The sequence below is a fragment of the Chrysemys picta genome, chromosome 1 (assembly GCF_011386835.1).
Source record: "Chrysemys picta bellii isolate R12L10 chromosome 1, ASM1138683v2, whole genome shotgun sequence".
Classification (NCBI taxonomy): domain Eukaryota; kingdom Metazoa; phylum Chordata; order Testudines; family Emydidae; genus Chrysemys; species Chrysemys picta.
In genome coordinates, this window is record NC_088791.1 from 131,274,283 (window position 1) to 131,290,436 (window position 16,154).

Sequence of the window (16,154 nt, forward strand, 5' to 3'; positions counted from 1 at the left end):
CCATTTCTCACATGGCACACATGTACTCTTCTTTGACTGCACCAATACTGACCAGATCCCTCAGATTTACAGGAGGATCTGCTTGTATCTGAGGAATGATATGAAACTTTCAGAGGAAGTATTTGAGTCGTCTTGGGAGAAACACATGAATGGCATCTCACCAGAATATCATATTGATGCTTCACCTGTTTCACCTCCTGAGGAACCTAGACAGTTTCAGGAACTATTGTGCAAAACATTTCTACTACTACTTGTCCGGCCTTTTAAGTGAGCAAAAGTCGAGCTATTTATGTCTCATTACAGTTATGCCCTATGGAATGCTCTGAGTCCCAACCCAGAATCCTTGATTGAGAAACAGGAGGAGACAATCCTGACCTTGTTCACAAACTGTTGTATACTTGCTAAGCTGCTTACCAGTCAGCGCTGGTATCCAGATCTTTTGCAACTGACCAAAAAGATGCAGCAAGTATGTTGTTTCTCCAAACCTCCTGCGTCAACAGGTAGGGACAGTTCTGCATTCCAACCTAGAGGCATTCCAACCTAGAGGCACTCCACCTTGCAGCCTGGAGGAGGATAACCTGCTAACTAATGTGGACCATTTCTGCTCTGAGTGTTCAGTCCATCTTCCTCCAAACCAGTAGTAGCTCCATGCTGAACAAAAAATGGAAAAGTGTACTATCTGGACCACTGGTAAAGGACTCACTCCATCTCGACTTGGAGTCCTAAAGTACCTTCTACATTTTAAGACACAGGGCTTAATCTTAGCCTGGCTAAAGATTCATATGGAAACAATATTTACTTATCATAATTACATTAAGGGCAAACTAAACTTCTTTCACCATACAGTCTTCAGGTTCCTGGAGGGACTGGCAATTGCATTCCGTCCATTAGGAAGCTGCTGACATGATGGAACCTAAGTCTTGTCTTAACAAATCTGATGAGCCCTTTTTATGTGGATCTTGCACAGGCCTTTCCAAAACATTTATCAGTTATAAAGGCTTTTGCCATACCAATTACATCTGCTTAATACTTTGCTGGCCCCTCCACCTTTTAAACTGTAGTCCCTAAGGTCAAAGTCACCATGGGGCCCAATCCCAACTTGATACATAAGGTGGTTTGAGATTTCCACCTATCCCAGTTTATTTCCCTCCCCGTATGTTATTCCCCAGGCACCATCCCCACTCAGAGGAAGCATGCGTCTATAGCCTAGAGGTAAAGAGGGTAACCATCCTGCTTTTATCTCAAAAAGATCAAGCCCTTTGTAGATGATCTAATAGGTTATTTGTAGCATATGGTAATAAATGTCAGGGAAAACTCATTAAACAGAGAATTTCACCCTGAATTAGTAAATGTTTGAAACACTGTTGCATATTAGCTAGGAAAGCAGTATCCCCTGGTTTAAAAATTCATCCCTCAAGTGCCACTGCAGCATCAGTGACATGCTCAAGGCCATGGTGGAGATTTGCAAAGCAGTAATTTGGATTTAGGTGCACCCTTTCAATAATCATTACTACAGTAACTCCTCACTTAACATTTAGTTATGTTCCTGAAAAATGCGACTTTAAGCAAAATGATGTTATGCAAATCCAATGTCCCCATAAGAATTAATGTAAATGGGGGGGTTAGGTTCCTTACTGCTAAATGATGAATAAGCAATCGGCTGAGCCCTCAAGGGTTAACATGTTGTTAATGTAGCCTCACACTCTACAAGGCAGCAGGAATGGAGGGAGGGGAGAGAGCATGGCAGACAGAGACACACACCCTGTGTGTGAGAGAGAGATGTGCATCGCCCCTTTAAGTACGCTGACGCCACTCTAAATACATTGCCTTTTTAAGTAGATCAGCAAGTTGAGACAGCAGCTCCTGCCAGCAAGCACCCTCCGTCTTGAGCCCTGTCATGTCCGTCTCTCCCCCCTCCCTCCCCTGCTCTATGGAAATGGGGTAAGCGGGGTGCAGGAGCAGGGGGGACTCCCTGACATTAGGGCAGCACATGGCAGTGGGGAGAAGGACAGCCGAACTGCCAGCAATTCATAGCCTGCTGGGCAGCTGCCGCACAGGGAACTTAGGGGAACGGGAAGCTGATGGGGGGCTGTCAGTCCACCCTGGTTCCAAGCCCCCACCAGCTAGCTCCAACGGCCTGCTCTTCCTGCAAGCAGTGGACAAAGCAGGCGGCTGCCAAATGACGTTATAAGGGAGCATTGCGCAACTTTAAACGCGCATGTTCTCTAATTGATCAGCAACGAAACAACGTTAACCAGGACAACTTTAAGTGAGGAGTTACTGTACTTGTATTTAGCATTGCATTTTGATGGCCAGTTTTGGACAGTCGTGCTACGCTCTATATTTAGCTAAGAACTCCTTGCTCACTGTCCTTCTGGTAGAGCTCTGCTTACTAATCTTCTAAGGATGGAAATGCAAAGAAGAAAGAGAGGTTACTTACCAGGAACTGATGTTTGAGCATCACTTTTATGTATTCACACCACCCACCCACCATTCCCTAGATCTTTGAGTTCTATATAGTATCAGGATGTTGTGCTTTGGGGGGAAAAAAAACCCGAGGTGGTTGGGAGATACACTCCTTTTTATAGAGTAGAGCAGGGGTGGCCAACCTGTGGCTCCGGAGCCACATGCGGCTCTTCATAGGTTAATATGCAGCTCCTTGCATAGGCACTGACTCTGGGGCTGGAGCTATAGATGCTAACTTTCCAATGTGCCAGGGAGTGCTCAGTACTCAACCCCCTGCTCTGTCCCAGGCCCTGCGCCCACTCCACCCCTTCCCCTGAGCCTGCCATGCCCTCGCTCTTCCCCCCTCCCCACCAGAGCCTCCTGCGCACCGCATAACAGCTGATCGTAACGGGCGGAAGGCATGGGGAGGGAGCGGGAGGCACTGATTGGTGGGGCTGCCAGCGGGCAGGAGGCGCTGCAGGTTTGAGTGGGTGGAGCTAATGGGGGGCTGTTAACATATTAGTGTGGCTCTTTGTCAATGTACATTGGTGAATTCTGGCTCCTTCTCAGGCTCATGTTGGCCGCCCCTGGAGTAGGGTAACAACATCACCCTTGCATGACAGCTTTCGTGTACCTCCCAGCAGACACAGCTTTCAAGGCAGTTCCACAGTTTGACACCTGTGGTGACATATTCCCCTAAAGTGAAGACATGAAGGTGACTCTCAAAGAAGAATAGTTATTGTTAGTAATCTCTCTCCTTAATTCCATTAAATCTGTTATATTGAGCTTCTTTATTATATACACCCTCATTATGAAATATAAGCTCTGTGGCCTCAAGACCTACTTCAGAGAAAGAGACTATGCTGTATTTTATTCTGCAAACCCTTTCCCAATTACTTATTTCTCTTCAAATAATTTATGTAATTTAATAGCTGAAAATTCTTTCTACCCTGAAAAAGAAAACTAGTTGGCTGAGTGTAAACATTGAAACCAAATAAACAGTTCTGTAAGGTATTTCTCTAGCTCTAATACAAGAGAATGTGCTTTCCTGGGTTGTATGGACAGCTGTTGCAACATTTGTGATGATCTATGAATTTCTGGAAGTTCAGATATGAAGGTAACCTTTTATGGAAGGATTATTCCACATGAATAAACATTTACATTATAATGGGGAAGGATGTGCTAGGTTATTCACAAGAAGCTTCTGGCTTTGGCGAAGTTATGATATATTTCTCATGTAAATATTTTGGGATTTTTAAAAAATATTCTATATATAATGTATAAAGTCTGAATGAAATCTGTCTGTCATTAATCTGCATTTTGAATGAACGCCAAGTACATACAGAAAAGTAATGTGTTTTCCAATATATAGACAAGTTAATGTACAAAATGCTCCCCACAGTGTTATATTCACAAAAGATTGATAAGGATTTTTTTAAGTGTTTTATACATGGAGAGAAAAATAATGTTCAACATAAAAAGCCCCCAAAGCTTACCAACTTTACAGGAATTCTATAGAATTATACGAATATAAGAATGGCCATACTGGGTCAGACCAGTGGTCCATGTAGCCCAATATGCTGTCTTCCAACAGTGACCAGTGCGAGATGCTTCAGAGGGAATGAACAGAATAGGACAAATATAGAATGATCCAACCGTGTTGTCCAGTCCCAGCTACTGGCAGACAGTTACTGTAATCAAAGATTGTAAGTCATGTGAGCAATAGCTTTTTACATACATGGTTTAATCTCTCTTACTTATTAGGTAGATTGGTATTCTTTATTTACAAGGCTTTGTTTAGACTGGCTGCTAATATTTTCTTTCTTTGTTTTGCTACATCTGAATAGAATTGGTGGAATTTGCTAAATCTGTGTGGGTATTTTTAAACCACCTGTCACTGTAGTAGCCAATCACTAGCAATTCAGGATAGTAACAAACTGGACACTCTAAAGATTAATTTTGCACTGTCTTTTGTGGGGGGAAAAGTTGTTAGTTTTCAGAGATCATCTCAAGGATCAGTATCGTGCAAATTGCTCTTATGATAGAGATCTATTCTTATTTTCTTTCTTGGTATCTTGCATGATTGTAATCTTGGAACTGTTTTCTGAACAATAAATTCCAATTCTCATGCAGTGAATTAAATCAATGCATACTTCAGTATCATTTCAAAGGAATGATTTTTTTTTTTTAATATTCTATGTATTTGGGTCCAGTCTGGTGCTGTTAGAAAAACCTGTGGTATTTCTGTATTTGAAACATGACAGTTGGTGCCAAACAGTAATTAACTGTCTTAGATTTTAATGCTGTCCTAGAGATTATCATCTAGAAGAATGAATTTTGCCATTCTTTATACAGTAGATATTATATGAATCAGAGGTTGTTTCCTCAGTTGACTATTGTATCCAAGAAAATCTTCTATATGGATCTGATCAGAAGCTCACTGAAGTCAATGAGGGTCTTTCCATTGACTTCAGTGGGCTTTGATTCATGCCCTATATTTGAGTCAGATGTTCTTTTAAATGCACTCAGACTAACAGAAGTTCATCTTGGGCGGGGGGCATAAAAAAGACTTATTTTCAGCCCCACTGTAGTCAATTAAGAAAGCATAAAGCAGATTGTCAAATGGTCTTCGCTTGTGGGGCAGTGTATCCAGGGGCATAGGCACTTGGACTTGCAGAAGGGGGCTTTTGGTAGAGGAGCACAGGCCCTCCCACTACACCGGGCTCCATCCCAGGGCCCTGTTAGAGTGACAAAAGGGTCTGACACCCAGGAGTGCCTTAAGGCTGCCTTCTCTGGGCACACCCACCACCCTGCCATAGTTCAAATCTCACAGTCTATACCAGAAAAGCGTGGAGGGGATCAGCTCACCACTTGGCATTTCTTTGTGGCTGGGCATGGTGTGCTCTCTCCACCTAGGGGTGGTAGCTGCATCCTCTCAGGCCTGGGCCTTCCAGCTAGGTCAGTTCCATCTCTGTCCTCTTCAGGGGTAATCTATACCCCTGGGGTGGGAGGGATCGCTCAGTGGTTTGAGCATTGGCCTGCTAAACCCAGGGTTGTGAGTTCAATCCTTGAGGGAGGCACTTAGGGATCTGGGGCAAAATCAGTACTTGGTCCTGCTAGTGAAGGCAGGGGGCTGGACTCGATGACCTTTCAAGATCCCTTCCAGTTTTAAAAAAAAAAACACCACATTTGGTGAATCAACACAAATAAACTGGGTGTAAGGGGAAAATGCCTTCCTCTTTGGGTCTATCAGAAGCAGGTCCTACTTTCCCTCAGAGAGAGACCTTCAGATAGTTGCTGATGGGGAAGATCTTGCTCTCCCTCAGTCCTTTCCTCAGCAGCTGCAAGGTAAAGGTCCTATCTTTTCCCTGGCCTTCCCACAAGTGAGCTGTTGTACTCTCTTTTACTCCTCCTCTTATCTGTACGTCTCTTGCAGGTGTGGCAGGGCAGTGCTGGCTGAGCCCAGAGCAGCTCCTTAACCCCTTGTCACCCAGGCTGGAGTTTGTATACACCATCACACTAATAAACAAAATCTACTTATTGTTTCATTTTGAATACTGAGCATTTGTTATTGGAAAAAATAAAAAGTAATATTTTAAGATAGCCTGGCGATAATATCTGAAAATATGACCCTGCAGTGAAAGTTAGAATACATATCATAAATCTATAAATTACATAGGGAGGTTGTGGAATCTCTGTCATTGGAGGTTTTAAAGAACAGGTTAGAAAAATACCTCTGAGGGATGGTCCAGATAGTATGTAATCCTGTCTCTGTGCAGATGACTGGACTAGATGACCATTTGAGTCCCTTCTGGTCCTACATTTTTATGATGCTATAAATTAAATATAATCTTTGTGAATTTCACTGCTGGAACAGGTGTTTCCCATTTAGATATGTCTGCTTCACTCAGAACTGTTTTAAGTAAGTTGACAAAGAAATGCCTTCTTGAATGTTTGTGCTGCAGAAATTGCATTTTATTTTGTTTTATAAAGCAGTCAACATTTTTGTATTCTCTTCTCCAGATATAAAAATGTCTCATAATACCATTGCAGTTTGAAAATAGATTTCATGCTGATATTAGAGAAACTCATAAATAAAGGATAGTAGATTTCATGCTGTAGAATAATACATTTTAGTATATGTAGTCAAAAGGACTATTCATGCTTAAAGGTAAGCATGTGTTTATTTATTTGCAAGGTGAGGGCTTTATAGTCTATATATTTTAACTAGTATAGTGTTATAAATTTATTTCATGTATTTGTTTTTGATCTTATGAAATGTTATTTTTTACTGATACTGTACATGTGATTTCAAGTTACTATAATCATCACTTAAACAGCATGTGCTAAGGTTTACTGATTTGCTAGCCAGTTGTCTTGACAAATACACATGGCATCAATACTTTCCATTAATAACTTTTAGATTCCCATAACAGCTCAGACTTTTTAAAAGGCAAACCGCATCTTGTGCATGCTTTACTTGGTTTCTTGAAAAAAAACAGATGAAAGGATTATAATTAGAAACAGTGATGACAGATTATATAAGCAGACATAAACTACTTGGTCACTTATTGTCAGCATTCACTGTCTCCTTGAAAAATGTTTTAAATTACAAGAAAATTGGAATAAAGCAGCAATTTTTGCTCTCATCTTCTGACCTTAAAACTGTATGGTGTCTAAATTGGTTGTATAGATATGAGTATTTATATTTACTCTCTTTCACATAGATTTATATTCAAATTAAAGTTAGTACACTTTGTTAAATTCCACATATGTATTTAAATGAATACTCATTAAGTAATTTTGCCATGGCTATGTTCATAGGTTTTGTAAGAATAATTATCATCTGGGTGGCATAACCCAACTTATTAATATATTTTTTTATTTTATTTTGTGTACATAAGATTGAGGAAAAAATAATAGAAAATTATTAATTTATCAGATATATCTCATGTTACTTGCAGTGCCCTTCATTGCTGCTGGTATTAAGGAACTAATCTGTATGTAGTTTAACCAATTCTAGTTTTTCCATTGGTCATCTAAGCAAAATTCATGTCTCGTTAACAGTGTTTCACCAACTTCTTTTCCTTGTGGTACTACGAGGCTATAGTTGCAATAATACGATTATTTTCTCTTATAGCATCAGAGACTTCTTGACATGCTGGATACAGAGAAAGAAGTGTTAGTGCAAAAAGTAGAAGCAGCCTTGATGCAACAATCACAAAAACATAAGGTAATGCGTTGAGTACATCAAGTGCTTGATCCTATACTACTGAAGTCAATAGGAGCTTTGCCATTTACTTTAATGGGAGTGGGGTCAGGTTCTAAATATTTTGAGTGTTTGAACCAAATTCTATCCACTCCTCATATGCTGTGTTACAACTTTATTTTACATATTATTTGCAGGAAGCCCTGGAAAAATGTTTGGAGGAACAAGAGAATAGAAGTAAAGAGGCTTTGGCAGCTGCTGCTAAGGTAATTCTAGTTAAATAGTAGATATACAACATAAATACCACGCATTTCATTCAGGAGTGTCATGTTCAGGAATTGGGCTCTGATTCAAAAACTAGATCCATGAAAGTCCAGTTCCACTAAATATATATCATTTCAACTATGTTTAAAAGGGGTCATAATTCTACAAATCATGAGGACTCCTACGAGATTTAGAGGCTATCATGGAAATCTGCTAACTGCTGATGCAAAATGTAATTTCTTATATTCTACTAATGAAAATAGCACCAGTATTAATTTGCCTTTTTCATGATGTTGAGTCCTTGGGTTATTACAGTGTAGTTATTTGTGGTATCTAAACAAAACAATCTGTTTTCATAGTCTCCAGCTGACCGCACTGGTGTTTTGTTTTTTATTTCAAGAACAGATACCAGAGTTGTCATTGCATTTGTCGAGACACTTAACATTGTGTTTTATTTAATATTTTACAACAGAAAGGTCATTTCCAGAAGAAAAACCTAAGTATGTGTGAGTTAATAGTCTAATACATATTATATATCCTTAGTAGAAAATTTGTAAAAGCATTGACAAAATATTTCATTCAATTAAATTTAGTCAATTTAAACTGTCCTAAGTGATTCAATATATATTGTTTTTAATAAAAAAATTAAATTTCACCTTTTCTGTCTGATTTGTTTAGTGCTTTTCATTCATGAATGCCTTGGACACAGTAAAATTATTATTCGATGAGGGAATTAGGTGATAATTGTCTAGGCTATATTTGCATATCAAATCTTGGTATATAATCCAGCACAAAAGTCAGGTAACATTATGTACAGAATAATTACTGTACCTATCTTTTAAGACTCTGGGAAAATCTGTAACACCATATGTCAAGAAACAAACAGGCACAATTGATTTGACCCCACTCTATTACAGGATCAAAAACATCTGGTTTTCTCCAATGAAAACTGTGATCCACATATGTAATTTGCCTTCTGGTTGATAGTGGTATATCTGTGGCTAGTTGTCAACTTTCTTGAATCTCAAGGCTGTGGAACTTAATGTTTGAGTCTGGAAGGTTAATAAGACTGTCTTGAACACCTGTGCCTTTATCCCACTCTTAGGCCACTTCTTTTTCTTCATACTTAAAATAAATATATCTTTCCCTATATCTTTAAATTATTTTAAGTTAAGTTCGTTAGCAGATTGTTAACCTTTTTAGAATTGTTACCCGTTAGCTACTTTTGAAGCTTCTTTTTTCTTTTCTTCTTCGTTTATCTTTTATTTGGCTGTTGCCTTTTTAAAAAAAAAAAAGGGGGGGGGGAGGAAAGGAGAAAAGGACTTGGTTCTTTCTTCAACCCCTGTCAGGAGACACACACACACACCCCCCCCCCCCCGGACAGGCCCCGGCTCTCTGGGCTTCGAGAAGTGTTTCAGTTGCAAAGAATCTATCCCAGTGACTGATGGACACTCAGTGTTACCGCTGGCTGGGAGAGAAACACATCCAACAGAATTGTGGTTTGGTCCAGAAACTGAAGCCCAGATCCAGAAAAGACAGAGAACCGAGGTTCAAAGTCCTACTCTTGGAGGCAGCCCTTCAGCGGTCCCCTGGAGAGTGAGAAACCTTACCACAACCTTCTACTTCAAAGGGAGGTGAGCCCAAGTAGATGTCCATGAGCCACTCACGTAAGGCCTCTAAGAAAAGGGCCATGAGTCCCCACAGTGAGCCATGATCAAGCCGAAAATGATCTCCGGCTCAATCAGTATCATCAGTACAGATGGCACCAAAGCCATCTAAATCCAGAACCTAAGGCTCTCGCATTACTGTCCCAATAGAGCATGCTGGGTTGCTTAAGGAACCAATGGGAACAGAAAGGAACTCTCAGGGGAAGGCTCCTGTGGCACAGACATTGACATTGGTATCGCTTGTGGCACACCAGGCACCAACAATCTGCATACTATCAGGTCCACATCACCGACTCCTTCAGAACAGGCACCTCAGCACCGACCTCCACCACTGGTATTGACACCTTCCAGTACACGACAGAACTTTCTATGTCTGACACATCGTATTCGCCTCTGCTCAGTACTTGGGACCTGGTACCAAGTTCACTCGGAACTTTTGACTCTCCGACGACCTGTTGTCATGCACCACCCTTTTCATCCTCAGATTCAGAAAGTGAGCAAGAGGACGCAGTCTCCCGGTGCTCTTCTCACCCGCCGTATGATGCCCACATTCACTGTGATGGGTTCCCCCTGGGGTGCAACCTGGAAATGGGGTACCACTGAGCCCCCCTTGACCCACCAGACTGGTCTCCCTTTACACTGTACTGCTGTGACCAGCCTGCCAAGCCTTCTCCCAGGCTCCAGCACACATACAGGTAGGGACACACCCAGCTGCAGTACATACAAACTGCTGTGATCAGCTCTGCACGAGGCGGTTACAGCTAAGGAACTGCCCAGCTGTTCAAGTGCACACCCCCCATCTGGAGTGTAAACCCAAAATTATACCATCTTATGCTGCAAAGAGATCTATGCAGTGTAAGCTCATGACATTTGCCCCCTCCCTCAATGTGAAGAGGAAATATACAACAGCTATTTTTCCCAACGTATGACTCCCACACACTGGTTTCTGATAAAACAAAAACAAATATATTAACTACAAAAGATTAAGTGATTATAAGGGATACAAACAGATCAAAGCAGATTACCTAGCAAATCAACAAAAACACAATCTAAGCTTAATATACTAAAGAGATTGGATAGGAGTATCAGATTCTCACCCTAAATGATGATTCAAGCAGGCCTCAGAGATTCTTAAGTGGCCAGCTGCACTTGCTAACAGCTTAAAAACCCCAGGTGTTCCTTTCACAGATTAAAAAACTCCTTTAGCCTGGGTCCAGCACTTCCACACCCAGTTCAGTCTTTGTTCCTCAGATGTTTCCCAGAGTCTCTTTGGGTGGGGAGTTAGTGAAGAACCACAGTGATGTCGCTCTCCTGCCTTAAATAGCTTTTGCATATGGTGGCAGCCCGTTGTCTCCAAGTTTCGTTCCCATGCCAGTCAGTGGAAAACATTGGTTTTCCAAGATGGAGTCCAGTAACAGGTGACTTGGTCAACTGAACCCATAGTGTCATAGCAGCGCTGAGTCAGAGGCTGTTTACTGTGTCCTCAGGAAGACCCCCCCAGGTGGGAGATAAGATCCTTGTAAGGTCTGTTGTTCTCCCTAATGATTCATTAACTGGAATGGGCCCTTCCCAGCCAGCCATCTAGACTGACAGTCTTTTGCTAGTGGGCGTTCCCCAGGTGTAAATACATTTGTAATACAGATACATTGTTAGTATTCCTAACTTCAGATACAAAAATTATACATGCATACAAAAAGGATAATCATATTCAGTAAATCATAACCCTTCCAATGATATCTCACATGACCTATCTTGCATAAAATACATCAGAATTATCCCATAATCATATCATCATATTATCACTGTGAAAACTATGGGGTGCAGTGTCACACTCCCTATTAACAAGGCACTCTTGAACCCAGCCAAAATCATATGGCAGACCCCCATGTCTGTCCCACCAACATGTAAAAGGGCTGAGGAAAAAGTATTGCACGCTGCTGAAAGACATGGAGTTTCTCTTCTCCCACCCACCTCCCAGTTGATCCTAGTGGATGCAGTCAACTCAAAGGGCTGCCAACACCAATTTAAATTCACCCCCTATGGCTGGAACTGGAAGGTCGGGATCTTTTTGGCAGGAAAACATGCTCCTTAACCACTCTCCAGTTCTGCATGGCAAAATACAATTATCAGAATTACTTAAAACTGAAATCCTTTATTGAGCAGCTCCCAGATTCTCATAAGGAACAATTGAAGACCAATGTCAATGAAATCCACCTGGTGGCTAAAGCATCTCTCCAGTCTGCACTTGATGCAGCTGACCCAGTGGCATGTTTCATCTTGACTGCCATCGTGATGAAACGAGATTCTTGGTTTCACCTATCCAGCTTCCCAAATGAGGTTCAAACGACTGAACAGGCCCTTCCTTTTAAAGGGACAAAGGGAAATGTTTGTGGAAAAGACTGACACCTCCCTCCACACCTTAAAAGACTCCAGGGCTACTCTTCAATCCCTCACGATCTTCACACCTGGGTTTAAGAGAAAATATAGCCTTCAGCCATCATTTAAACCCCACTCATCACAATATCCAGCTCAGAGGTCATATGAACCTCAGAGGAAGAAGTCCAGGTTCCCTAGGTGGAAACCATTGTGTTCGCAACCCACTTCCTCTCAACCTTCCACCTCAAAGCAACAGCTTTGACAGGTTGATCAAAGTGCCCATAGAACATTCTCCTCAACATCACCTGATCCTGGAAAATCTCACCCCTCTCTTTGGATGCTGTCTCTCCCCATTTCGCAGCACCTGAGAGTGGATAACCTCCAACAAGTGGTTGTTGGAGATCATTTGAGATAGGTACTCCATCCATTTCACCTTCCCTGTCCTTCTTCAGAGACCCTTCTCACGAGAGCCTATTAGGAGAGGAGCTATAGAGTCAGAGCACATACATCTAAGAGGCATATCTATTCTTCTTACTTCCTGATTCCTAAGAAAAAAGGAGATTGGAGACCCATCCTAGATCTCAGAGTACTCAACAAATTTGTCAAGGCTCAGAAGTTCAAGATGGTTACAATAGCAATAATCATTCCAGTGTTAGAAAAAGGAGACTGGTTCTCAGCCCTTGACCTTCAAGATGCATATTTCCACATCTCAATCATACTGAGTCACAGACGATACCTCAGATTTACATTAGACCAAGACCCCTACTAGTGCTCCCTTTTGGTCTCTCATTGGTCCCCAGAGTATTCTCCAAGGTCCTTGCAGTAGTGGTGGCCCATTTACACTCCCAGGGCATTATGATTTATCCTGACCTGGATGATTGTCTTCTCAGCGCATGTTCCTTTGCCAAAGCCCAACGAATCACCATTCCACACTGGATCCATTCTAGAATCTGGGCCTTCAAATCAATGCACAAAAATCAACATTAACTCTTGTACAGAGGCTAGAATTCATAGGAGCCGACCTTTACTCTTTAATGCGAGGGCACTCCTCCCACATCACAGATTCCTCAGCCTCTCCATGCTTCTAGAGACCGTGCAATCCAGCCCACAAATTACGACCAGACACTGCCTCCAACTTCTGGGGCATATGGCTGTGGGCACATTGGCTATAGCTCATGCCAGACTGCACATGAGATGCCTTCAACCATGGTTCGGTTTACAGACCAAAGAGAGAGAACATAAAGAAACTACTATTGATGCCCATCAAGGTCAAACAATCCTTGGATTGGTGGAAAGACCCAAAAACTACTGCATGGGAATCCCATTTGTTCGGCTTTCCCCATCGTTACTCCTGACACCAATGCATCCCTCGTAGGATACATCTCGACGGTCTCACACTGCAGGGCAAATGGTCTCCATCAGAGATGTGCCTTCACATCAATCTACTCGAACTGCGAGTGGCCAGAAATATGTGTGCTCACTTTCTCCCGCTGATCAAAGGCACACATACAAAATTCATGATGGACAATATGGCCTGCATATATTACATAAACCGACAAGGAGGCAACAGATCACCCTCTCTGGGTGTGGAAGCACTAAAGCTATGGAACTGGTGCATTTCCCACAATGTCACAATATCAGCGGCCTATGTACTGGGAGCGCACAACATGACAGTGGATAGTTTAACCACAAATTACCTCATGACCACAAATGGGAGATTTGATGATACTCCACGACACATTCTGACAATGGGGGCCACAGACAATAAGCTTGTTAGCCACTTACCAGAACAAAAAATGTCCACAGTACTGCTCCAGAGCAGGGATCGGATGCACATCATGGAAGACATTCTCTTCCTCTCGCGGGACAAGGGCTTTCTTCACACCTTTCCCTCTATTATTGAAAGTTCTCTTGAAAATAAAGAAAAAGTAAACATCATACTGATTGCTCTCACCTGTCCGAGACAGACATGGTATCTTTACCTGTCACAACTGGAGCTATGTTCACCAATGACTCTTCCAGTCACTCCTTATCTTCTATCGCAGAATGAGAGGCACACTCTCCATCCCAACCTGAGAATACTGCAGATCTGAAGATGTTCAGAAAGTGTTACTACATGGTAGAAAAGTAGCTACCTGTTGTACCCACCTACCAGACGGAGACTAGATTTTGAATCTGGTGCCAGCCCTAAGGTGTCACCCTTGATATAGCCCCTCTACCTGTAATCCTAGATTATCTGTTGACTCTCAAGAAATTGGAACTCTCTATTTACTTGCTGAAAGTACACTTAGCAGCAGTTGCGACCTTCTACCAGGAGATAGAAGGGTACTCAGTTTTTCCCACCTGACTACAAAGAGGTTTCTCAAAGGCATAGTGAATGTGTTTCCTCAACCCAGGCATCCTACCCCCACAATGGGATCTCAACCTAGTGTTAAAAGGACTGACCAGATTGCCATTTGAACCCATGGCCTCTTGTTCTTTAACTCACCTTTCCATGAGAACGGCATTCCTGATCACCATCACCTCTGCAAGAAGGAAAGAGGAGATAGCGGCTCTGACAGAGCATTCCCCCTTCACAGTGTTCTTCCCTGACAAAGTCACGCTTAGACTACATCTGAAGTTCACTCCCAAGGTGACTTTCACATTTCACATGAACCAAATCATTCACCTTCCGACCGTTTATCCCAAACTTCATGAGGATAATAGGGAAGCCATCCTCCATACACTCGACGTCAGGACAGGACAAGAATTTTTAGAAAACCTCTGAGACTTTCCATTGCAAATAGGTTAAAAGGCACATCTAATTCAGCTCAAAGACTCTCCAAATGGGTATCTAACCGTATCAAACTACGTTACCCAATTCGCAGCACAACACTCCCATCTTCAATATGCACTCATTCTATGAGATGGGTCTCCTCGGCAGTCGCCTTCTCCAAGGGTATTTCTATATCAGAAATCTACCGAGCAGCTACCTGGGCATCTGCGCATACCTTCACAGAACACTATGCCATCCTGGGGGACTCTACCATAGATGACAGTTTCAGTACTATCATCTATGACAGACTCAACTCCGAAGCCCCAACCTCCGGTGGGGAGCACTGTTCAGGAGTCACCTACAGCGGAACACCTATAGGGACACTATTCAAAGAAGAGGAAGTTACTCACCTTGTGCAGTAATGATGGTTCTTCGAGATGTGTCTCCCTATGGGTGCTCCTCCCCATCCTCCTCCCCTCTATTTCTGAGTTTCTTGTCATTGACTCTGTGGTAGAGAAGGAACTGAGGAGGGTTCACCCGTGCACGCTGGCTAGCTTCATGGCAGAGCACGGGAAGCAGCGCATGTGCAGGCTGAATAGACACTGCTACCAAAGTTCTCCAATCAGCAACTCATTTTTTATTAACAAATAGCCATGGTAATATTTGGAGGGGCATTACCGTCCTAGGCCCAGATATGCACTAGTGATATAGAAGTGAAAATATCTATTGTTCTTATATCGCGTAGCCTGCCAATCCTCCTAAATGAAGTGATTCTAATGATTCAGGCATTCAGTATTTTTTGTCATTCACTTTTGTTTTATTTGTTTCAAAGATTGAAAAAGAAGTAATGCAAGAGGCCATTTTAAAAGCAGTCGAAGAGGAAAGGAGAAACATGGAGAAAATTCATGCAAAAGAAAAAGAAATATGGCAGGCCGAATGTGTCAAAGACAAAGAAAAGATTGCTCAGGCTGTGCAGGAGGCTGTGCAAGAGCAGAGAAAAACCAGTCAAGTGAGTACATTTTACCTTTTCATAGATCTGTTTGTGTTTTTTATTGTTTCAAAAGCTATGTTTAAACTCCTCTGAATGACTACATAATGTTTAGTTAGATCCTTTAAAAATGTAAACATTAAGTTTTTATCAAAACATGTAAAGGGTTCTAGGCACTTTAACAGCATATTAATTACCATAAATATGTCTGTCTTTTGTCAGGTCTACGTTATTATTTATACTTAGAATTCAACATCAAATTTCTTTCTTTTACAATGGGTTAGAATTCCAGTGTCTCGTTATTTATACACCAATTATTCTAAGGTACCATATAGAATGAAGACAGAGAAAGCAATGGAGATTGGATGGATGAAAAAAACAGTGAATAGTGAAACTTTTCTAGAGAAATTCTTAAGCAATATTAATGCTCCGATGAGGGTTGAGTGTGCG

General features: G+C 41.8%; 1 protein-coding gene across 14 annotated transcripts in view; it reads left to right on the plus strand.

The window, feature by feature from the left end:
• Positions 1–16,154, plus strand: part of CCDC91 (coiled-coil domain containing 91) — a 341,267-nt gene that overhangs the window by 223,930 nt on the left and 101,183 nt on the right. For all 14 annotated transcript variants that reach the window (XM_042844407.2, XM_042844444.2, XM_065570750.1 and 11 more), the window contains 3 exons: positions 7,586–7,678; positions 7,852–7,920; positions 15,549–15,725. In XM_042844407.2, coding sequence (XP_042700341.2) covers positions 7,586–7,678; positions 7,852–7,920; positions 15,549–15,725 — 339 coding nt within the window. The remainder of the gene's footprint in view (positions 1–7,585; positions 7,679–7,851; positions 7,921–15,548; positions 15,726–16,154) is intronic.